Source organism: Mustela nigripes, chromosome 14 (genome assembly GCF_022355385.1).
Source record: "Mustela nigripes isolate SB6536 chromosome 14, MUSNIG.SB6536, whole genome shotgun sequence".
Taxonomy (NCBI): Eukaryota; Metazoa; Chordata; class Mammalia; order Carnivora; family Mustelidae; genus Mustela; species Mustela nigripes.
In genome coordinates this window covers 97,566,478-97,586,528 of record NC_081570.1, presented here as the reverse complement: position 1 = coordinate 97,586,528, position 20,051 = coordinate 97,566,478, and the positions used below count along the sequence as shown (strand labels likewise).

The following is a 20,051-nucleotide window of genomic DNA, read 5'->3' as shown; positions in this document are numbered from 1 at the left end:
CAGTCGTTGTATGAAATATGGGTCAAGACTTGGTTATGTATATTACAGTCGTTGTATGAAATATGGGTCAAGACTTGGTTATGTATATTACATGCTGGTCAATTTTGTATAAAACTCCTCTGATATACTTTTCTACATTGGAGGCAGTTGAAGTGTCTTCATTTAGAAAACATGTGTAAGGGAAACCTAGGTGGCTCAGTGGGTTAAACGTCTGCTTTTAGCTCAGGTCACGATCCCAGGGTCCTGGGATCAAGTCCTGCATTGGGTTCCCTGCTGAGCAGGGAGCCTGATTCTCCCTCTGTGTGCCACTCTTCCTGCTTGCACCCTTTCTCTCCCTCTCTCTCTCTCTCTCTCTCTCTCTCTCTCTGTGTCAAATAAATAAGTAAAATAATTTTTTAAAAGAAGATATGTGTAAAAGTATGAATTGTGTATAAAAAGTGAAAGCTTAGCAAATGTCAAGAATTGCACTCAATGTACATATATGAGCTATATGTATTTGAACAAAGACTGGATGGGATTACAGAAATATGAACACGGTTTCATGTAGATAGGGTAATTTGATTATGGTGTATCTTCTTCCTTCTAAAGAATGTTTTGGAGTGAAGAAACTCCAAATAGAAGTATAAATAACAAAAATACCAACAACAACATTTAAGCTACCAGATGGCCTTAATACTTATAATATTATAATCCTAATGTTGGTCAGAGTTCAGAGAAACATGCAGTTTCATACATTGCTTTTGTAATGTTTCTGGAGGCAAAATCTGTATACCATTTCTGATATATAAATATATATATAAATGATAATATGGATCTAAAACCTTTATAGTGGGCAAATTCTTTGACCATTCTCAAGAATTTATCTAAAGAAAATAATGAAAGGCATTTGTATAGGTTTTGGCTACCTATAATAATATTGTTTAGAGCAGTGCCTGGGTGGCTCAGTGGGTTAAGCCTCTGCCTTTGGCTCAGGTCATAATCTCAGGATCCTGGGATCGAGCCCCACGTCGGGCTCTCTGCTCAGCAGGGAGCCTGCTTCCCCCTCTCTCTGCCTGCCTCTCTGCCTACTTGTGATCTCAGTCTGTCAAATAAATAAAATAAAATAATTTAATTAAAAGAATAATATTGTTTGGAACTATTGTTTAGGAAGATTGAAGCACCTTTAATGTGTAATAAAATGAAAGAATAGACTAAATAATTTATGTTACACCCTACAGAATGGAATACTGTCATCACTAAAAATGTAGAACGGAAATTCATAAGTAAGAAAAGCAAGTTGCAAATCCCTATATGCAGTGTGATCCTATCTTTATTACACACATAGATAAAGGATTGGCATGTAATATAAAATATTAGGAATGATTAACTCTGGGTAGTGTGGGATCCTAGGTAATTTTTATAATTTTGTTTTGCTTCTCGGTATTCTAAAATTTCTTCAATGAATATGCATTACTTTTTATTTAAGAAATCTATATTTAAAATTTTCCTTTAGTGTTGCTTGAGTCCATCTAAACAAGAAAAAGCAAAAAGAGAAATGGAGGGAGGGTGATTTTTATGTTTCTTTGGGATGAGGTATTTTTATATAAAAAGTAAACACTGCACTTATCAAATACAAAGACATATTTATTAAATATCGAGGATTCAATGAGCCCTAAAAGAATATACCCAGTCGTGAAGGCCATGGTAATGTTGGGTTATAATACACTAGAAGTCAGACCGGTAGTGTAGCAACTTCTGGAGACCTATCAAGACAGACAAGAGAAGGCATGGTATGTTTTATTAGCTCCACAGAGAAGATCTAGATGGATCCTAGCTCTATTATTTATTTACAGTAACAATACTAACAGGGCAGTCATGACCACAGTAAGTCCTACGTAGCCAGTGCACAAACATCCATGCAATTGAAATGACTCATATTTATGCAATAGAGCCTATCACTTGAATTTGAACACACTTATCAGGATTTCTTGACTTTTGTGTACATGAAGCTGAATTTTTTTTTCTGCTACCATCACGATAAATATATTACATCCCTTTGAAAGCAAATTCTTCTCAACTCCATCCCCAGCCTCTCAACTAGGGACCATCCAGTCCCACATTTTTCAGTTATTCACAGGATTTAAAAACAAAACAAAACAAAACACATGTCTTGTCATCGCCTCACATTGTAAGTATCTAACAAGTTGAACTTCTTGGTTTACTCACCCCATTTAGGGCTCTTGCTTACTCACCTACTCACTTACCTGACTATTGGACTGAAAGCCAATTCTCATTTGTTTGGCCGGCTAGTTGGAGCCAGACTAGAGGACTGGAATAGATCATACTGACTTGTAGTTGTAGGCATTAAAGGACTGACTACCTTAAGAAGCTCCAGAAACAGCCTGACCTGATCTCCCTCTCTCATCTAGCACGGGGGTGGGGGTGGGGGCAAATTTGATTTCTCCCACTCCTAAATGTAACTTATGCAAGGTCTTCTGTACAATGATGTAGTTCTCCAAGGCAAAGATATTATGGTCTTGGGCTTTCTTTTTCTTTCTATCCTCTTTTGGGAGTGACCTTAATCCATTTATGAGTAATTAACTTACTAGTCAATGAGAAGAACATGCTGATGACTGTCCTGATTTCTATTTTTATGGCCAGACCTGTCTTGAAAGGAAAAGGATAGTATAGACCATAAACCAAATGCAGGTACTATTATTAGCATATCAAGAATACACCGAATCTGGTTTGTCATACATTCCAACTGATCGGGGCCAGGAGGGATGCTGGCCCTTTTTCTTATTCCCTTAGCAATTTTGCCTCTGATTTCTCTCATTCGTGCCCCCTCTAGTGAATGTGCATCCTCATACCTTGTGCTTGTCTGAGAAATACCTTCCCCCTTTGACCTATCCTTATTCCCTCAACCCCCAACTCACTGCCATGGCTCTGATTTCTCTTTTAGGCACTTTTGCTGTCTAATCTCAAAGCTCCTTCTTTTCTGTGAGGTGTATCCATGATTCTGTCCTAATTCTGCTCTGTTTTGTTCTCTCTTGGGGTGTTGGAGCCTGCAGGTCTGGTAGGGACAGAAGGGGAATTAAAAAAAAAAAGTCCTTCACAGTGATCTGAGCTCATGGTAAGATATCTAAAAACAAAACAAAACAAAACAAAACGTTTCACACTTCCCAAATGAACAATTCCATCGGCATTTCCTATGTGATGTTTTGCTAAAAGTACATCACCCTGGTCATCCAGCAGGATGACTCCAGGAGGAGGAAGGAGTAGGGGAGAAAAAGCCATCCTGTTCCACTGTGGAAGGGGGCAGTCGAGGCTGCTAAACAATCACAGGTTTACAAGCACATGCATGCATACACACACACACACACACACACACACACACACACACACACAATCTTTATCATTTTACCAAATTAATAGAGGTGTATCTTACAAAAAGGGCTTTTTGCATATAGCATTCTCAGAAAGCACTGGACAAGCAAGCAAAGCAAAGCAAACAAGTAGAAACAGTGTAACAAGGAGTATGTGCCAGGCTCCTTTCTAGAGATTTCTAAGAGGAACAGTTCTGGGACTTGACAGCTTTTCAGCAGCCCTGGAATGAATGGCAACATAAAAAGTGATCATTCCAAAGGTTCATAAGAGTGGAGACAGCTGAAAAATCAGTGTAACTTGAGTGGAACTCTTTAATAGTCTCCCATGTGCCTGTGGCATGTCCTTAGTTAAACTCTCAAACTAGCCCACTTGCATCCCTCTTGTGATGAAAATAGACTGTATTGTTACCAGTTCAGCATCTCTCCCCCTAAATCTAATCCTGAAAATCCACAGCAACTCAAACCATAGTCAGAAACTAGAATTTAAGAAATGACCGTACACCTGCTCTGTAATAGGTCGCCTGTGTCTGATCTACCTCTAGAAACAGAAAAAATGGTCATTAGAAGAATACGCTGGTCTTTGTGGTCCAGCAACTAAGAAGGTACTGGCTATCTGTCCCCTTTGTCATCCTCAGCTGGAAAATGCTTACATTCCTATACTCTGAGGTGGTATAATAATTTAGCGATTATGTATTATTTGGAAAGTGTCCATTTAATTAAATTCTAGATATTTGGAATTCTTGGTGTTAAGAACTCCCAGCTAACAAACATCTCATGACCCCAGCTTTTCATCAAGTTATCCAGAGCTGATCTTGAAATCTAATGATGGATTGGGATGATTTATTGGAGGAAATTTCTATTTTCTATGACATTTTTAAATCTCTCTGTCATCGTACCTTGGTTTTACGCTCTCCCTCCCTCACCCATTTTTTTTTTTTTTAAAGATTTTATTTACTTATTTGACAGAGGGAGAGAGACAGCAAGAGAGGGAACACAAGCAGGGGGAGTGGATGAGGGAGAAGCAGGCCTCCTGCTCAGTGGAAGCCCAATGCGGGGCTCAATCCCAGAACCCTGGGATCATGACCCAAACTGAAGGCAGATGTTTAATGCCCCACCCATGTTTTTTAAATGATGTAATTATAAATGTCCTTAAGTAAATTCCTACAGTTAGACACACATCCTAATTATGTGAAAACACTGTATGAAGCATAGCAACTAAGCAACAATAGGTAACACGCCCCTTTTTTATTTTTTCTTGTTGCCAGTTGCTCAAAGAAAGTTCTTTCTCTATTTCCTTATTTCTCTTTATCATTTTATCCCCTGGAACAAAATAGATCATAAACTTTGCTAAGAAATGCAAAAGCAGTAGCAGATATACATTTATGAGAAAGAAAAGGAAAGTCGTTATCTTAAAGTAATGATACTACATATAACATAATCTTTTTTTTGTTTGTTTTTCTTTTTAGAGAGAGAAAGGGTGGTTGCACATGCAGAGCAAAGAGGAACAGAACGGGAGGGAGAGAGAAAATTTTAAGAAGGCTCCCCACAGAACCCGACACGGGGCTTGATCTCATGACTCTGAGATCATAACCAGAGCCGAAATCAGGAGTTGAATGCTTAACTGACTGAGTTGCCCAGGTGCCCTTCAATTTGTATAATCTTAAAAGAAACTAGAAGTCAATCTTTTTTTTTTTTTTTTTTTTAGGAAAATATTTCTTGTTTTGGTAGATAATCTTAAATACATTTTTTTCTAATATTCTTAAATATATTTTTCTGGTTAAGTGTTCACATAGACTGAAAGCAAGCCTGTTAATTTGGCTAAACAAGGATATGTGTAGACAGTGAGATCATTGCAGGGAAATGCATGTAATCAGAGAGCTAGGATCCCTCAGAACCACAGCCTAGGTCCGGGTTAGGAATTTTTGGTACCTGGGGCACCTGGCTGGCTCAGTCAGGGCAACATGCAACTCTTGGTCTTGGGGTTGTGAGTTTGAGCCCCACACTGGGAGTAGAGTTTACTCAAAACTTTAAACATAATCTTTAAAAATTTCATAAAATGATTTTTAGGTACCTGAAGTCATTTGCTTATTCCTATTTCCTGCATTTATCTATTCCTGCATTTATTAAACATTTATGGGGCACATATTGTGTCTCCTGGGAAGTCAGTCTTAAGACACCTTACAATGGTAGGGCGGTGGGGAATATGGGAAAATTTGCTCGGGGTCCAACTGGGGAGAATCTCAAGTACTTGGCTAAACAGTCTGGGCTCTTTCCCAGTAGCAAGGGGGATTCATTGAAGTTGTCTTAGGCATGAAAGAGATAAGGAAAGCAATTTTTTATTAAGATTAATTTGGCATGATTGTCCCTTAATGACTTTTCATGAGGAAACGGAAAAGTGTGAAGGTGAGTTAAGAAGCAACTGGGCTGGTTCAAGTTTTAAGGTAGAGGGTCTGAACGAATGGACCTGTGGTAGACACAGGAAGGAAGGTCGACACAAGATACTGCATGGGAAGAATCAGGTGACCTTGCCGACCCAGTTAGAGGTGGGGATTGTCAGGAGTGGGGAACCCCAAGTGACTCTCGGTTTCCAGTCTGTAGTTGCCCGGGATAAAAATAATGCCGGTGTCACTGACAGTGGGAACGATGCTCATTTTAGTTTGAAGTGTGTGGAGTCTGAGACTCTAATAAGATGCCGAAGTGGAAAGGTCTAGGACATGGCCAGGAATTTAGGACTAGAACTTGGTAATCGAATCTCTGTATAGAAATTTGAGAGTTCTCCCATTGGGGTTGGAACTATAATTGATTTGAATCAGGTAAATGAATTTTAAACCCTCCCATTGGTAGGCCTTCTCTAAGAGGATGTGGTGTCCCTGAGTGAGAAGGTAGAGAAGAAGGAGGACAACCAAGATCAAGTAGACTAGTAAGGGCCAAGGGAGGAGGAGATTTCAAAAAGGAAGTTAAAAGAGATGAAGACGGAGTAGATCCTGCGGAATTGGACCTATAGGAAGTAGTCAATGCTCTTCACGTGATTGAGGCACCATTAAATAGTGGATAGATACTGAAAATTATTTTCCGTAGTTCAGTTCAACAAATATGTGTCAGCTATCACAGATGTTTCCCCCTTTTCTTTCTCAGATTGAGTAAGGCTTCACAAAGGTCAGTTCTATTAAAATCGGTTTCTTTCTTTCTTTCTTTCTTTTTTTTTTTTTTAAAGATTTTACGTATTTATTTGACAGACAGAGATCACAAGTAGGCAGAGAGGCAGGCAGAGAGAGGAGGAAGCAGGCTCCCTGCTGAGCAGAGAGCCCGATGCGGGGCTCGATCCCAGGACCCTGGGATCATGATGTGAGCCGAAGGCAGAGGCTTAACCCACTGAGCCACCCAGGTGCCCCTAAAATTGGTTTCTTTAAATGATAAGGGAGTTCAACAACATCTAGGACCTGGTTGTTTCCTAAGGAGCTAAAGAGGGACAATGATTTTCTCTGACGTGAAATTCTGGTCTATAGTAGAATATTGGAAAATGGGAATAGTTTCATGGAGTTACTTCACCATCTTGAGAAATCTTGTTGAACCATATTATGCCAGTCCCAGCCTGGTCCAGATCACATTCTACCAACAGAATTTGATACCATTTAAACATTGCTTGGTTGAGGGGTAGGCTTGCCATTTAGGTCATATATATATATATATATATATATATATATATACGAAGACTGCTTTCAGGACTGAAATCTTTGAAATTTTGCTAGATATAGAGATATTTTATTTGGCTTAAGTTCCATTTCTACTTAAAATAGTCCTGTGGTAGCTGTAAAGAAGGTAAGCTTCTAGTGGCTGATGTTTGTGTGGAACATATAGTTCGTTTTCAAAAAGACATTGGCTTTTAAAATATTTGCTAGTTTCACCTCTAGGTTTTAGTTATTTGTGGCTCAGCTGCTGTAAGTGTGATCTTTTCACTTCTCCAAATTGAAGTCTGCTGGCCTTATGCTCTGGGGCTCTGTCCTGAACTGGAGGTACTTCTAGAAGAGGTTACCAGTTGCAAAAGTGGACTGTTTGGGCAGAAGAGAAGAAAAGCTGTCTAGAGATAGCTTCTTCCCTCTGTGCCCTAGGAGGATTTAACTTTTGGAATTTTATTACAGAAGCTGAAAAGACAATCCACCAAGTACAAGGCAGACAAAACCTATCCCACCACTGTGGCTGAGATGCCCACGAATATCAAGAAAAACAGATATAAAGATATCTTGCCCTGTAAGTTTTGTTTCTCCCTATAAAAATCATCTGCTGTTCACAATGCTAGATCCTGACTTACAGTAAGCCCTCTGACTAAGCCCTTTTAGTTATCCTGGCTCTGTCTTTTGTATTATAGATGATCACAGCCGAGTAGAGCTGTCCCTGATAACCTCGGATGAAGATTCCGACTACATCAATGCCAACTTCATTAAGGTACACCCTGCATTCATAGTTCTCTAGTACCTAAACAAGGGGTTGAGGTACTAGACCATATTTCTCTAGGTACCTAAAAAAAAAAGGTGGAGAGGATACTAGACAAGAAGAAGAAGAAGATACTATTCATAGTCATCCTATATAATTTCTGTTCCCCTTTAGGGAGTTTATGGACCCAAGGGTTATATTGCCACCCAGGGACCCTTGTCTACAACTCTCCTGGACTTCTGGAGGATGGTCTGGGAATACAGCGTCCTGGTAAGGACAGAGTTGCTTCTGTTACTCTCTTCCGTAGTTGTTAGAGATGGAGGGGGCAGGGTGCTAGGATATGGGACTGAGGTTTCCTCTGCATTAGAATCGGTGCCTTTTGGGTCCAAGTCGCTAGAACTTCAGGGTTCAGGCATATTTTTGTTAAAATCACAATGTCACCTGTATTCAAGGAAATGAAAGTTCATATCTTGACAGGTTCATTTGTTAATAAGAATTTACTGATTTGAATAGGAAAAGGGGAAGTAAGGACAGAAGGAAGGGCAAGAGTGACATTTTATCATTTACCAAGAGTTCTTTTGGGGGGTTAAAAAACAAAACAGGAAAAAAACGATAATCCTGGAACCCATGTGTTAACTGCTCTTTCTAACCACATCAATGCTCTATCAATTTCATCCCCCCAGGTCATTGTTATGGCATGCATGGAGTTTGAGATGGGGAAGGTGAGTCGCTTTCTGGTGGACCTAAAGATAAAGGAAAGAGAAGGGGGGAAGTTGGTCACAGAACTTTCCTTAATTGTGCCTACTTAAAAATTATCCTCATCTTATTAACTGTCAGTTTGAGAACACCAAGTGACTCCCTTTTCACACCTAAGAACTCCTTTTGTCCACTTTCCCAGTAGACTCTATTTTAAAATAAAGATAAGATATGCTTTTTAAAAAGATTTTATTTATTTATTTGACAGAGAGAGAGAGAGAGATCAGAAGTAGGCAGAGAGGTGGCCAGAGGGGTGGGGGAAACAGGCTCCCCACTGAGCAGAGAGCCTGATGCGGGGCTCGATCCCAGGACCCTGACATCATGACCTGACCTGAAGGCAGAGGCTTAACCCACTGAGCCACCCAGGCACCCCAAGATAAGATGTGCTTTTAAAGTAACCATTTTCCTACTTTTATTAATAAATCAGGCAACTTTAACTGGCAGTCAGCCCTTCTAACCCCATGTTGTCTAACATGACACCCACTGGCCACATGTGACTATCGAGCCCTTGAAACATGGCTAGTTTCAGGGAACTCAATTTTATTTCCTTTTATTTTAGTGAGTTTAAGTTTAAAAACTCGGTTTTCCAATTCAGTGTCTGGAACAACTTGGGTATATGAATCTTTTCCAACCATACACTTGATGAGCTCTATATGGAAATAAAATGTTCCCGATGGTAATTTAAGATATTGATATGTGCTGTCAATATAAAATACACACTGGGTTTGAAGACCGAGACAAAAGTCAAATATTGAATATCTATTTTCTATTGATTACATTTTTTTAATATACTGGCTAAGATGGATTATTAAAACTAATCTTTTTTTTTTTCAATTTTGAATGTGGCTATTAGAAAACTTAAAACTGCCTGGGTAGCTCACATTATGTTTCTATTGAATAGCACTTCTTACCTCCTGTTGATATTCATAATTCCAGTTAAAACCAAGCTTTCGGGGGTGCCTGCGTGGCTCAGTTGGTTAACCATCTGCCGTTGGCTCAGGTCACTATCTCAGGGTTCTGGAATCAAGCCCCTGCAGAGTTCAGTTGGGCTCCCTGCTTACTGGGGAGTCTGCTTGTCCCTCTCCCTCTGCCTCTCCCCATTTCCTCCTGTACCCGCTCTCAAATAAATAAAATCTTTAACAAAAAAAAAAAAAAAAAAGAAGCTTTCCCTTGGCTTGTACAGCTTTGCTTTAGTAGACATGATCTCTGTTAATCCCTTTGAAATACAGTAGTCCCCCTTATTCATGTGGGATATACTCAAGACGCCTGGAGTGGACAACTGACATGAGGATAATTCCAAACTCTATATGCACTATGTTTTTTTCTATGCATACATGCCTATGGTAAAGTTTAATTTGTGAATAGGCACAGAAGGAGTTAACAACAACAATACTAAAATAGAACAATTATAACAATATGGTATAAGTTAGGTGAATGTGATCTCTTTCTTCCTCAAAATATGTTATTGTACTGTACGCACCCTTCTCATGATGATGATGTAAGATGATCAGATGTCTACATGATGAGATGAAGTGAGGGGAATGACCTAAGTGTTGCCACATAGGGTTAGGCTACTACTGATCTTCCAACAATACATCCTGAACTATAGGTAACTGAAAGACCATGGTTGACCATGGGTAACTAAAACCATGGAAAATAAAGCTGTGGGTAAGGTGGGACTACTGTACTGAAAAGGTCAGATTCCTATTTCTACTTCTTCAGACTTCTAGGAAGTCTGAAATTGATATATCCTTTAGTGTTTTTCCCATCCTTGAAGATTCCAGACCATGACGTTGGGGATGGTCCTAACCTAAGTTAAAGGACACAGAGCTGAATTTGTGAATTTGCTTCTGAATGAGGAAGTGGATTTTGTTACCCAGAAGAGACTAGAATATCTGGAGGGGAGTCATGACATTTTGCTTTGTGCAACAGAAAAAGTGTGAGCGCTACTGGACTGAGCCAGGAGAGCTACCGCGGCGAGTTGGCCCTTTCTCCATATCCTGTGTGAGTATGATTCCTGTTTCCATTATGGCTGAGCAGATGCTCCATACAGAGTCTACTTTATAGAGACTAGTTTTTGATCATTAGTCTTTGAAATAACTAATATTTGAATTTACTTCTTAGGAAGCTGAAAATAGAAAATCGAATTACATAATCAGGACTCTAAAAGCCAAGTTCAATAGTGTAAGTATAGACCTTGAGTGGTAACCTCAAGAGCTCACGGTGGCAAATACATATGTATGTGACTTGGGCTGGCCACAAGACAGCAGGAGTGGTGGGGCCCTTGAGGTTCTTGATAAATCTTCATTTGCAAAAGAGACCTTTGATGTAATCCCAACTCCCCAATCTATTACACACCATGGCACGCTTATAAAATGATAATATTTGTAGGACGAGTAGAGGCTATGTGGTGAATAGAGGCTGGGAACCACCTTGAGAGCTCATGTTGCCCAGTCTCTCTATGGCAAAGGGGTTTACTATATCAGCATGACTGTGACCCACTTGAACTGGTGAAGCACACCAGTTGGGAAGCTCTGGTTTGGACTATCTTAATATCTACCTCCTCTTGTGAGTGGGGCGGATAGAGACAGACCAATAGTCAGTTACCTGAAATCACTTTTAATTGTTCTCAGAAGGCACGTGGCCCTAGAGCCTGTAGAGAAGAAAGCAGCATAAATCGCCAACAGGACAGAGATGCTACTTAGGAAGTCAGAATAATCTTGTGGTAGAATGAAGTGGGGTCCTGACGCTGAACTCTCTTTTTATTCTGGCTACTTCTTTTTTATAGGAAACTCGAACTATCTACCAGTTTCATTACAAGAATTGGCCAGACCATGATGTGCCTTCATCCATAGACCCTATTCTTGAGCTCATCTGGGATGTACGTTCTTACCAAGAGGATGTCAGTGTTCCCATATGCATTCACTGCAGGTAAGATGCTGGTCTATGAATCTTCCACCCCAAACAAACCAAATGTCACAGTGTGACCAGGACTCCTGCTATACCTGAAGGAAGACAGACTCTGTTGGAATTCAAGGGGGTACAAGCATGTAGGATGTAGGCTCCTGATCCTAGTCTCATTTTTTCCAGTTGATGAGAAAGGAACAGAGCTTAGAAATGAGAGTGATTGAAAGGGCAAGGTCCATAGCAAAACCAAATCATAATAAATTCAACCAAATCACAATAAATTCAAATCAATTGAATTAATTAAATTAATATTTTCTGACAAGTTATTTGGGAACAGTGCAGATCTAGAGACTCTTGTTGAGAAGTCACCGAAGATCTGTCCTGAGGTTCATGTGGGCATATGGCAACTGACAAACATGCTCTGGGAAAAGGGGGGTGCTTTGGAACATTTCATTGCCTCTAGGTTTCTTCTTCCCCAATCTGCTGGTGACATTTCCCAGCTACTGTCAATGACCCACCCTCTGCAACTGTATGTGCTCCTGTGATCTTTCATTTCAGTGCCGGCTGTGGAAGGACTGGTGTTATCTGTGCTATTGATTACACCTGGATGTTGCTAAAAGATGGGGTGAGTTTCTCTCCACAGGCACTTCCCGTCTACTTAACTTGCTACTTTCAGACCTAGGAATTGTTTGGTTCTTCCAAACATCTATCTCCATGACTCATATTTTCTAGAATATTCACTGTGGACCCACTTTGTCAGATGCTTAAATTAGGCCCTAGGTTGGTGGTTCTCAAAGTTGGTTCCCAGGTAAGCAGCATTGGCATCACCTGAGAACTTGTTAGAAATGCAAAACCTTGGGCGGGGCCTTGGATGGATTGAAGCAGAAACTATGGGGCGGGGTACCAGCAAGCTCTCCTGGTGCTTCTAAGGCATGCTGTAGTTTGAGAATCACTGCCCTAACTTCCCTTCCTTTATCCAAACTACTTTAGTAGATGGGCTCTATCTATCACAAATTTTGTGTTCCAATCTCTAAGTCATTTTTAAAAGTCTAATAGGAAGTGGGAACTTTGAAACACAGGCTTGAAATCTATCTGCCAATTTCTTTTATTCCATAAAATTCTCATGCTTCCTCATCTGAACCTTCTCCCTCATTATATTATTAACTTCAGACATTTGATGACCCCATGCGAAATCATGCCCGAGAGTTTCTTCAATCTTTTCTGGGGAAAATACCAGGCTCTAAATCATGATGCAGGTGATGAGAAACCTCATTCATTTTAAAAACACATTCTTTTTTTTTGATATTATCTTCTGTTAGGAGAGCAGATATCATGGGAGTGACAAGACCAGTCTTGTCAATAATAGTAATGATTTATTAAATATTAAATAAATAAAATAATAATTTATTAACAAAGCAGAGGAACAAAGGAGTAAGATCTTTTTTCCCTTTTATTTGATAGATACTTCCAGAGAACTTCAGTGTTTTTAGTTTGATCCAGGAAATGCGAACACAAAGACCTTCATTTGTTCAAACTCAGGTATGCAACTACGGTGAATGGATCATAACATGTGCCTCAGTCTTGCTATATCTCTCTGTTCAATAGTAAGGTAACCCAAAACAGCTGACTGCCTAGCTATACTACCAATTTCCTCTTAGGAGCACTAGCCCATTTGCATTTCCTCAAACTCTGAATAGATCATTTTTTTCCCTGTATCCCTTCCCTTGGGTTAAATTCCTCTCATTCCTCGTGTTTTACTGTCTATGCAGAAAATATTAAGAAACTATTGTAATATTTGTTATAAAGGATGTTGAAAAATTTCACAAGCTGTTTGATTTATTAGAAAGAAGGAGTTAGGTCAGGTTAACTTGAAGGTTTTTTTTTGTTTTTTTTTTTGTTTTTTTTTTTTTTAATTTTTTTTTTTTATTTATTTATCAGAGAGAGAGAGAGGGAGAGAGCAAGCACAGGCAGACAGAATGGCAATGGCAGGCAGAGGCAGAGGGAGAAGCAGGCTCCCTGCTGAGCAAGGAGCCCGATGTGGGACTCGATCCCAGGACGCTGGGATCATGACCTGAGCCGAAGGCAGCTGCTTAACCAACTGAGCCACCCAGGCGTCCCAACTTGAAGTTTTGTAACAGTAATTCACTTCTGAAACTGTAGAAAAATCAGAGATTTGTTATTTCTTTTTTAAAAAAGATTTATTTATTTATTTATTTATTTATTTGACAGACAGAGATCACAAGTAGGCAGAGAGGCAGGCAAAGAGAGAGGGGGAGGCAGACTCCCTGCTAAGCAGAGAACCCGAGTGGATCCCAGAACCCGAGTGGATCCCAGAACCTGGTTGGATCCCAGGACCCTGGAATCATGACCTGAGCCGAAGGCAGAGGCTTTAACCTACTCAGCCACCCAGGCGCCCCAGAGATTTGTTATTTCTGCTTCAGGAAGTGGTAACAGAATCCTGAGAGTGCAGTCAGTCTGTATACTCATTTTTTTGACTTGAAGAAAATTAAAAATAAAAACAACCATACTCCTGTCACCTAGAGATAGCCACAATTACTATTGTTTTGTAGTCTCTCCTGATCCTTATTGTATGCATATTTTAAAAACCATGATTATAACCATACTATAATAAGGTTACATATCTATCACAACATTTTCATCTACCCCAAAGTGCCCACCCTCATTCACTGTTAGGAATGCTCTTCTCCTGCTTTGTTCTCTCCTCTCCCGCTGAAGTTCCACCTTCTAGATGAAACACTTCAGGACAGAACTCTCACTCTCTATAATATTAATTTCACCCAGATTTCTACACCAGTAATTTTACCCACATTTCTAAAAACAATGGTCTCCATCTTTAAGATGGAGTTTAGCTTTCACCCAATCATTCATTCACCAAGCATTTGTTGATAGAAGTAACAGACATTTTTACAGAATTTGTTGGAACTACCTTCTACTGCTTAAGTGGTAAGACCCTGAAGTGTTAAAAGCACTTACAAATGAACTTGCACATAGACTTGGAGGTAAAATAACTGACAGTGGCAGTTTAGATATTTTCATCTGACATTTGTGAATTGAAGGGAAAAAATGAAGAGCTATTGTAATATAAGCCTTCTGTTTGGCCCACGTAGGTTTTCCACTAATAGCTAGTGGAAAAAAATTTTTTTTTCATGTGTCGACTGTAGGTGTTTTCTATATTCAACCTGAAGGAAAAAGTTTCTGTGAAGTAAAAGCGTTGGCTGGATTAGTTGCACCAGACTTAAAAGCAGGTTAATCCATATAAATGTCTAAAGACCCCAGGAAGTATGCCACCTAGTTGTCTAATATTACATTGTAGTATGAATCAGTCAATAAAACCCTACTTCATTTCAGAGAAAGTCCATTTCCGGCCTCCTCTTAAAGGTCGGAAGACAGAGGAAACGATTTCTGGTTAGCTTTCATATGTTAATCAACATTATCAACAACTAGCTGAACAAATCCCTTACCAGTAGTCACTGCTTTTTCTGACACCGCTCTCACCAGGAAATAGCACTGTAACCAGCTGATCACTTCCTGTCTGACTTACCTTTTCTTAAAAAAATGGGAGAATGTACCAACAGATGTGTGGGGTGATGCACACTCCTGCTAAAATTATAATTGGCAAAAGTTGTGCTTTATTTGTATTGTGTGAAGTGCCAGGGAAACCCCATTGAGGCTCTTTCAGATGAAAAGTAGCTCCAAAATCAAGTGCTAGAGGAGGTCACATGGCAGAACCCCACCCCCACCTGCACGGATACTTTAAGTGTGGCAGTGTCATTTCTCATTTGTGCCTGCTTTCACAGGCACAAATTTCCAGACTATCTTGGGTGATCTACTTATTTTTGGTGTCTTTGCTAGGAGAGCACATCAGCAGCTTGATCTAGGTATATTAAACTAAGAGTCAGAAGACCCGGGTTCGAATCCAAGTCTGGAAATTATGGCTGAACAACCTTGTACGAAGTGTAAACAGGCATAATAGCCTACCTGCGTTAGAGATAAATTGTCAGGGTCAAGTGAAGAATATAACTGAAGCTCTGTATCTACCCATTGACCACAATATACCTCCCTTTTCCCAGAAAAGATGAAGGTGCCTGACCAAAAATGCATCCAGAATCAAATAAAACGTTTAAAATGTGAGCCAGGAAAACGAAATTGGAGGGATGATGGTGCGGGGGAAGATAAGTGAGAAAGTGGGGTCGGAACAGAAAACATGCTGGAAGGCCCTTATATATTTAAAGGTAGAAGATCAAATATTTAGCTATTTCTAGTAGGCTGCAAGTGCTTTGCAATCCAAAATGGGCTTCGCAAACGTAAGGGCATTATAATGAAACTACGGTTGATGATCTTTTCAGGTCTGCTGTACTAGGGTTTGACTGATGTTCACACTCCTGAACTCTGGTTCTGTGGTTCACCAAGTTTCTTGTTTGTTTTCATTTATTTCGGTTTGTGATGCTCTTCAGGAACAGTATGAGCTGGTCTACAAGGCTGTATTAGAACTATTTAAGAGACAGATGGAAGTTATTAGGGATCAACACTCGGGAACAGAGGTAAACATTAAACTTGACATTTTGTCTTTTTTTTTTTTCATGTTTTATTTTGGTCACGGGGTCACAGATCAATTATAGGACCAATGATTTATTGCCAAAACTGAATTGGAGTGTCAGGGGCACATGGGGTTATACTGCAAATCTCCTGTGGAGAAGGACTGATTAATTGAAGTACTTCAACTCAGAAAATGAATCTTTTGGTTAACCTATTGTATACTATTTTCAGCTAAATTTAGAAAAAATAGGAGTGAGTGACAGGGCAAGTGTCTATTCTGTTCCCAGGTCTAATAGCTATGTGGTGAGTTAAAAGTGAGAGTGATAGTTACAAAGTGAAATCATAGTTGAAAACTGATATAATTTTTCAGGTTTCTTTAGCCTCGTTTTGATTGCATATGTCTCATCAAATTTTGGGAATATTTTAGAATATGCAGAGGGATTTTTAGCTGAGGGTCTTCAGTTTAAAAATGATTATGATTTAACCAAAGTCCAGTTAAGAAATATTGAGTATTCTTAGATATGCTATTTTGATTGCATCACAAAAATTGATAAATCAAATACTAACTGTGAAGTCACAAAGTATTGGGTTCTGAAAAAACTTTAAGAAAATAAGATTACTGATTTACCTTTGAAGGGTGTGTTTTGTAACATATTCTTATTAATTTAATTTTTAATATCACATTTTGGATTCTTAATCTGAAAATATTCACTGAGGACCTTCTACCCAGTGTTAGGATACTAGGTAGTATCTACTAATACTACTAATACTAATATTACCTAGTATTAGGAATACAAAATAATATAAGACATGATTCTGGTCATAACTCTTGTCATTCAAATGTTGAATCATGGGGAAGGAAAGCCAGAAACACTGTTGAGGTTTGAAATGGACTAAGCAATCCTCATCAGTGTCGGCTTCAAGGGAAAACAATATGGTAGAAGGACATGGAAATAAGAGTATAGTTTTGTCAGAAATTGTTATTTATATCCTATTTATATATGTTTTATTAGCCAGTAATCCCATACCAAGGTTAAATGATAAAGGTGATTATGGACAACCAAATTTTAATGGGGAAGATTCTCATGTTTCACTACCAAGTGTGCTGCTGACTTGATTGGAGATATTTGTTTGTTTGTTTACATCTCTAAATACCCACCATCTATTTTACCTCTTCCTCCACCTACCTCCCTCTGGCAACCACCAGTTTGTTCTCTATTGTTAAGAGTCTTTTTTTTTTTTTGCGAGGTGTCTGGGTAGTTCAGTCAGTTATGTGTCCAACTCTTGATCTTAGCTCAGGTCTTGATCTCAAGGTTGTGAGTTCAAGCCCCATGATGGGCTCCATGCCTGGAGCCTACTTAAAAAAAAAAAAAAAAAGAGTCTTTGTTTGTTAATTTTGCTTTTCAGATTCCCCAAATGAGTGGGAGCATTTGGTATTTACCTTTCCTTATTTGACTTATTTCACTTAGCATATTACCCTCTAGGTCACTCCATGTTGTCACAAAATGGCAAGATTTCACTCGTTTTTCTGACTCAGTAATATTCCATTATATAAATATACCATCTTTATCCATCTAGGGATGGACACTTGAGCTGCTTCCGTAGTTTGGTTATTGTAAATAATGCTACAATAAACATAGGGGTGCATATGTCTCTTGAAACTAGTGTTTTTGTATTTTTTGGGAAATACACAGTTGTGTGATTACTAGATCAAATGGTAGTCTTATTTTTAATTTTTGAAGGAACCTCCATACTGTTTTCCATAGTGACTGCACCAATTTACATTCTCACCAACAGTGCACGAGGGTTCCTTTTTCTTTACTTCCTCTAACACTTGTTTCTTGTACTTTTTATTTTAGCCATTCCAACAGATGTAGAGTGATATCTCATTGTGGTTTTGATTTGCATTTCCCTGATGACTAGTGATGTTGAGTATCTTTTCATGTGCCTGTAGACCATCTGCCTGTCTTCTTTAGAAAAATATTTATTCATGCCCTCTGCCCATTTTTTAATAAGTTTTTTTTTGTTTTGAGTTATACAAGTTCTTTATATATTTTGGATATTAACTCCTTATGGATATATCATTTACAAACATCTTCTTCCATTCATTAGGTTGTCTTTTTGTTTTCTTAATTACTTCCTTTGTTGTGCAGAAGTTTTTATTTTGATATAGTCTCCATAGTTTATTTTTGCTTTTGTTTCCTTTGCCTGAGGAGACATATCCATAAATATGTTGCTAAGGCCAATGTCCAAGAGATCACTATAAGAAATTACCTATGTTTTCTTTTAGGAGTTTGACAGTTTTAGGTCTCACATTTAGGTCTTTAATCCATTTTGAGTTTATTTTTATGTACAGTATAAGAGAGTTGTCAAGTTTAATTCTTTTGCATGTAGCTGTCCAGTTTTCTCAACACCATTTACTGAAAACACTGTCATTTCCACATTGTATATACTTTTTTAAAGGTTATTTATTTATTTATTTGAGAGACAGAGTGAGAGAGAGTGAGAGAGAGGGCACAAGCAAGGGGAGAGGCAGAGAGAGAAGCAGACTCCCTGCTGAGCAGGGAGCCCAACTGCTCAGCAGTTAAATCCCAGGATGCCAAGATCATGAACTGAGCCAAGGGCAGCACTCAAAAACTAAGCCACCTAAGGGCCCCATCCCATTGTATATTCTCATATATTCTCATTAATTGATCATATAAATGTCGGTCTCTTTCTGGTCTCTTTATCTGTTCATTGATCTATGTGTCTATTTTTGTGTCAGTGCCATACTGTTTTGATGACTTTAGCTTTGAAATATAGCTTGAAATCTGGGATTGTGATACATCTAACTTTGTTTTCTTTCTCAAGATTGGACTTTGAGGGGCACCTGGGTGGCTCACTTGTTAGGTGTCTGCCTTTAGCTCAGGTCATGATCCCAGGGTCCTGGGATCAAGCCCCGCATCAGGCTCCCTGCTCAGTGGGAAGCCTGCTTCTTCCTCTCCCACTCCCCCTGCTTGTGTTTCCTCTCTCACTCACTGTATCTCTCTCTGTCAAATTAAAAAAAAAAAAAAAAAAGATTGGACTTTGACTCTTTGAGGTCTTTTGTAGTTCTATACAAATTTTAGGTTTATTTGTTCTAGCTCTGTGAAAAATGCTCTTGGTATTTTAACATGGATTGCATTGAATCTGTAAATTGCTTTGGGTTGTATGAACATTTTAAGAATATTAGTTCTCTAATTCATGAGCATGGTATATCTTTCCATTCATTGTGTCATCTTCAATTTCTTTAATCAATGTCTTTCACCTTTTTGGTTAAATTTATTCCTAGGTATCTTATTCATTTTGGTGCAGTTATAAATTGGACTATTGTTTTTCAATTGTTTAAAGAGAGTATTCATTGATTTCTATTTTATTAGGAAAATTTTAGAGAAAGAATGTTGAATTACGTCAATTGCATATTTTGCATTAAAGGAGTGATCACCTGGATTTCTCCTTTGATGTATTAATATAGTCACACCATTGGATTTGTTAATGTCAAACTGTCCCTGTATTTTAGAATTAACCCTTCTTGAACAAAAAATATTCTTTTGATATGTCACTGGAGTATGTGCGCTGATATTTTATTTAGGTTTCAGGAAATGCCAATACTCAAATTTAGTCCAGTAGCAGTGTCATGGCTCCTGCTGGGTTGTTTGGAGTGGGCCCTTAGTAAGTAAATGGGAACACAAGAACACAGTTCAAACTCTCACAGAAAGAATTGGTTACAGTTAAATAAAGAGGACTTCTGTTTCTGGAAAAGATCAAGTAGACACACTTTTCCATGTGTGTGTGTATGTGTGTTTTTCTGGTTGAACTAAGTCCATCCAGAAACTATATATATAACTGGCATTATATTAAAAAAACAACTATAAGAAGGCTCTGAGAGATAGAAAGAAGACAGGCCAGTGAGGGACCTTGAGACCCAAGGAAAGACATGATGCTAAGTTCCATTTTTCTTTTGACTCATATATCCCAGACTTGAAACTGAAGAAGTCAACAACCTGGAAATGCCAG

At 38.8% G+C, this 20,051-nt stretch overlaps 1 protein-coding gene across 2 annotated transcripts in view; it reads left to right on the top strand.

The window, feature by feature from the left end:
• Positions 1–20,051, top strand: part of PTPN22 (protein tyrosine phosphatase non-receptor type 22) — a 58,315-nt gene that overhangs the window by 7,163 nt on the left and 31,101 nt on the right. For both annotated transcript variants that reach the window (XM_059375789.1, XM_059375788.1), the window contains exons 2-11: positions 7,505–7,613; positions 7,732–7,808; positions 7,971–8,066; positions 8,480–8,518; positions 10,485–10,556; positions 10,677–10,736; positions 11,341–11,483; positions 12,018–12,084; positions 12,921–12,998; positions 15,935–16,021. In XM_059375789.1, the coding sequence (XP_059231772.1) occupies positions 7,505–7,613; positions 7,732–7,808; positions 7,971–8,066; positions 8,480–8,518; positions 10,485–10,556; positions 10,677–10,736; positions 11,341–11,483; positions 12,018–12,084; positions 12,921–12,998; positions 15,935–16,021 (828 nt within the window). The remainder of the gene's footprint in view (positions 1–7,504; positions 7,614–7,731; positions 7,809–7,970; positions 8,067–8,479; positions 8,519–10,484; positions 10,557–10,676; positions 10,737–11,340; positions 11,484–12,017; positions 12,085–12,920; positions 12,999–15,934; positions 16,022–20,051) is intronic.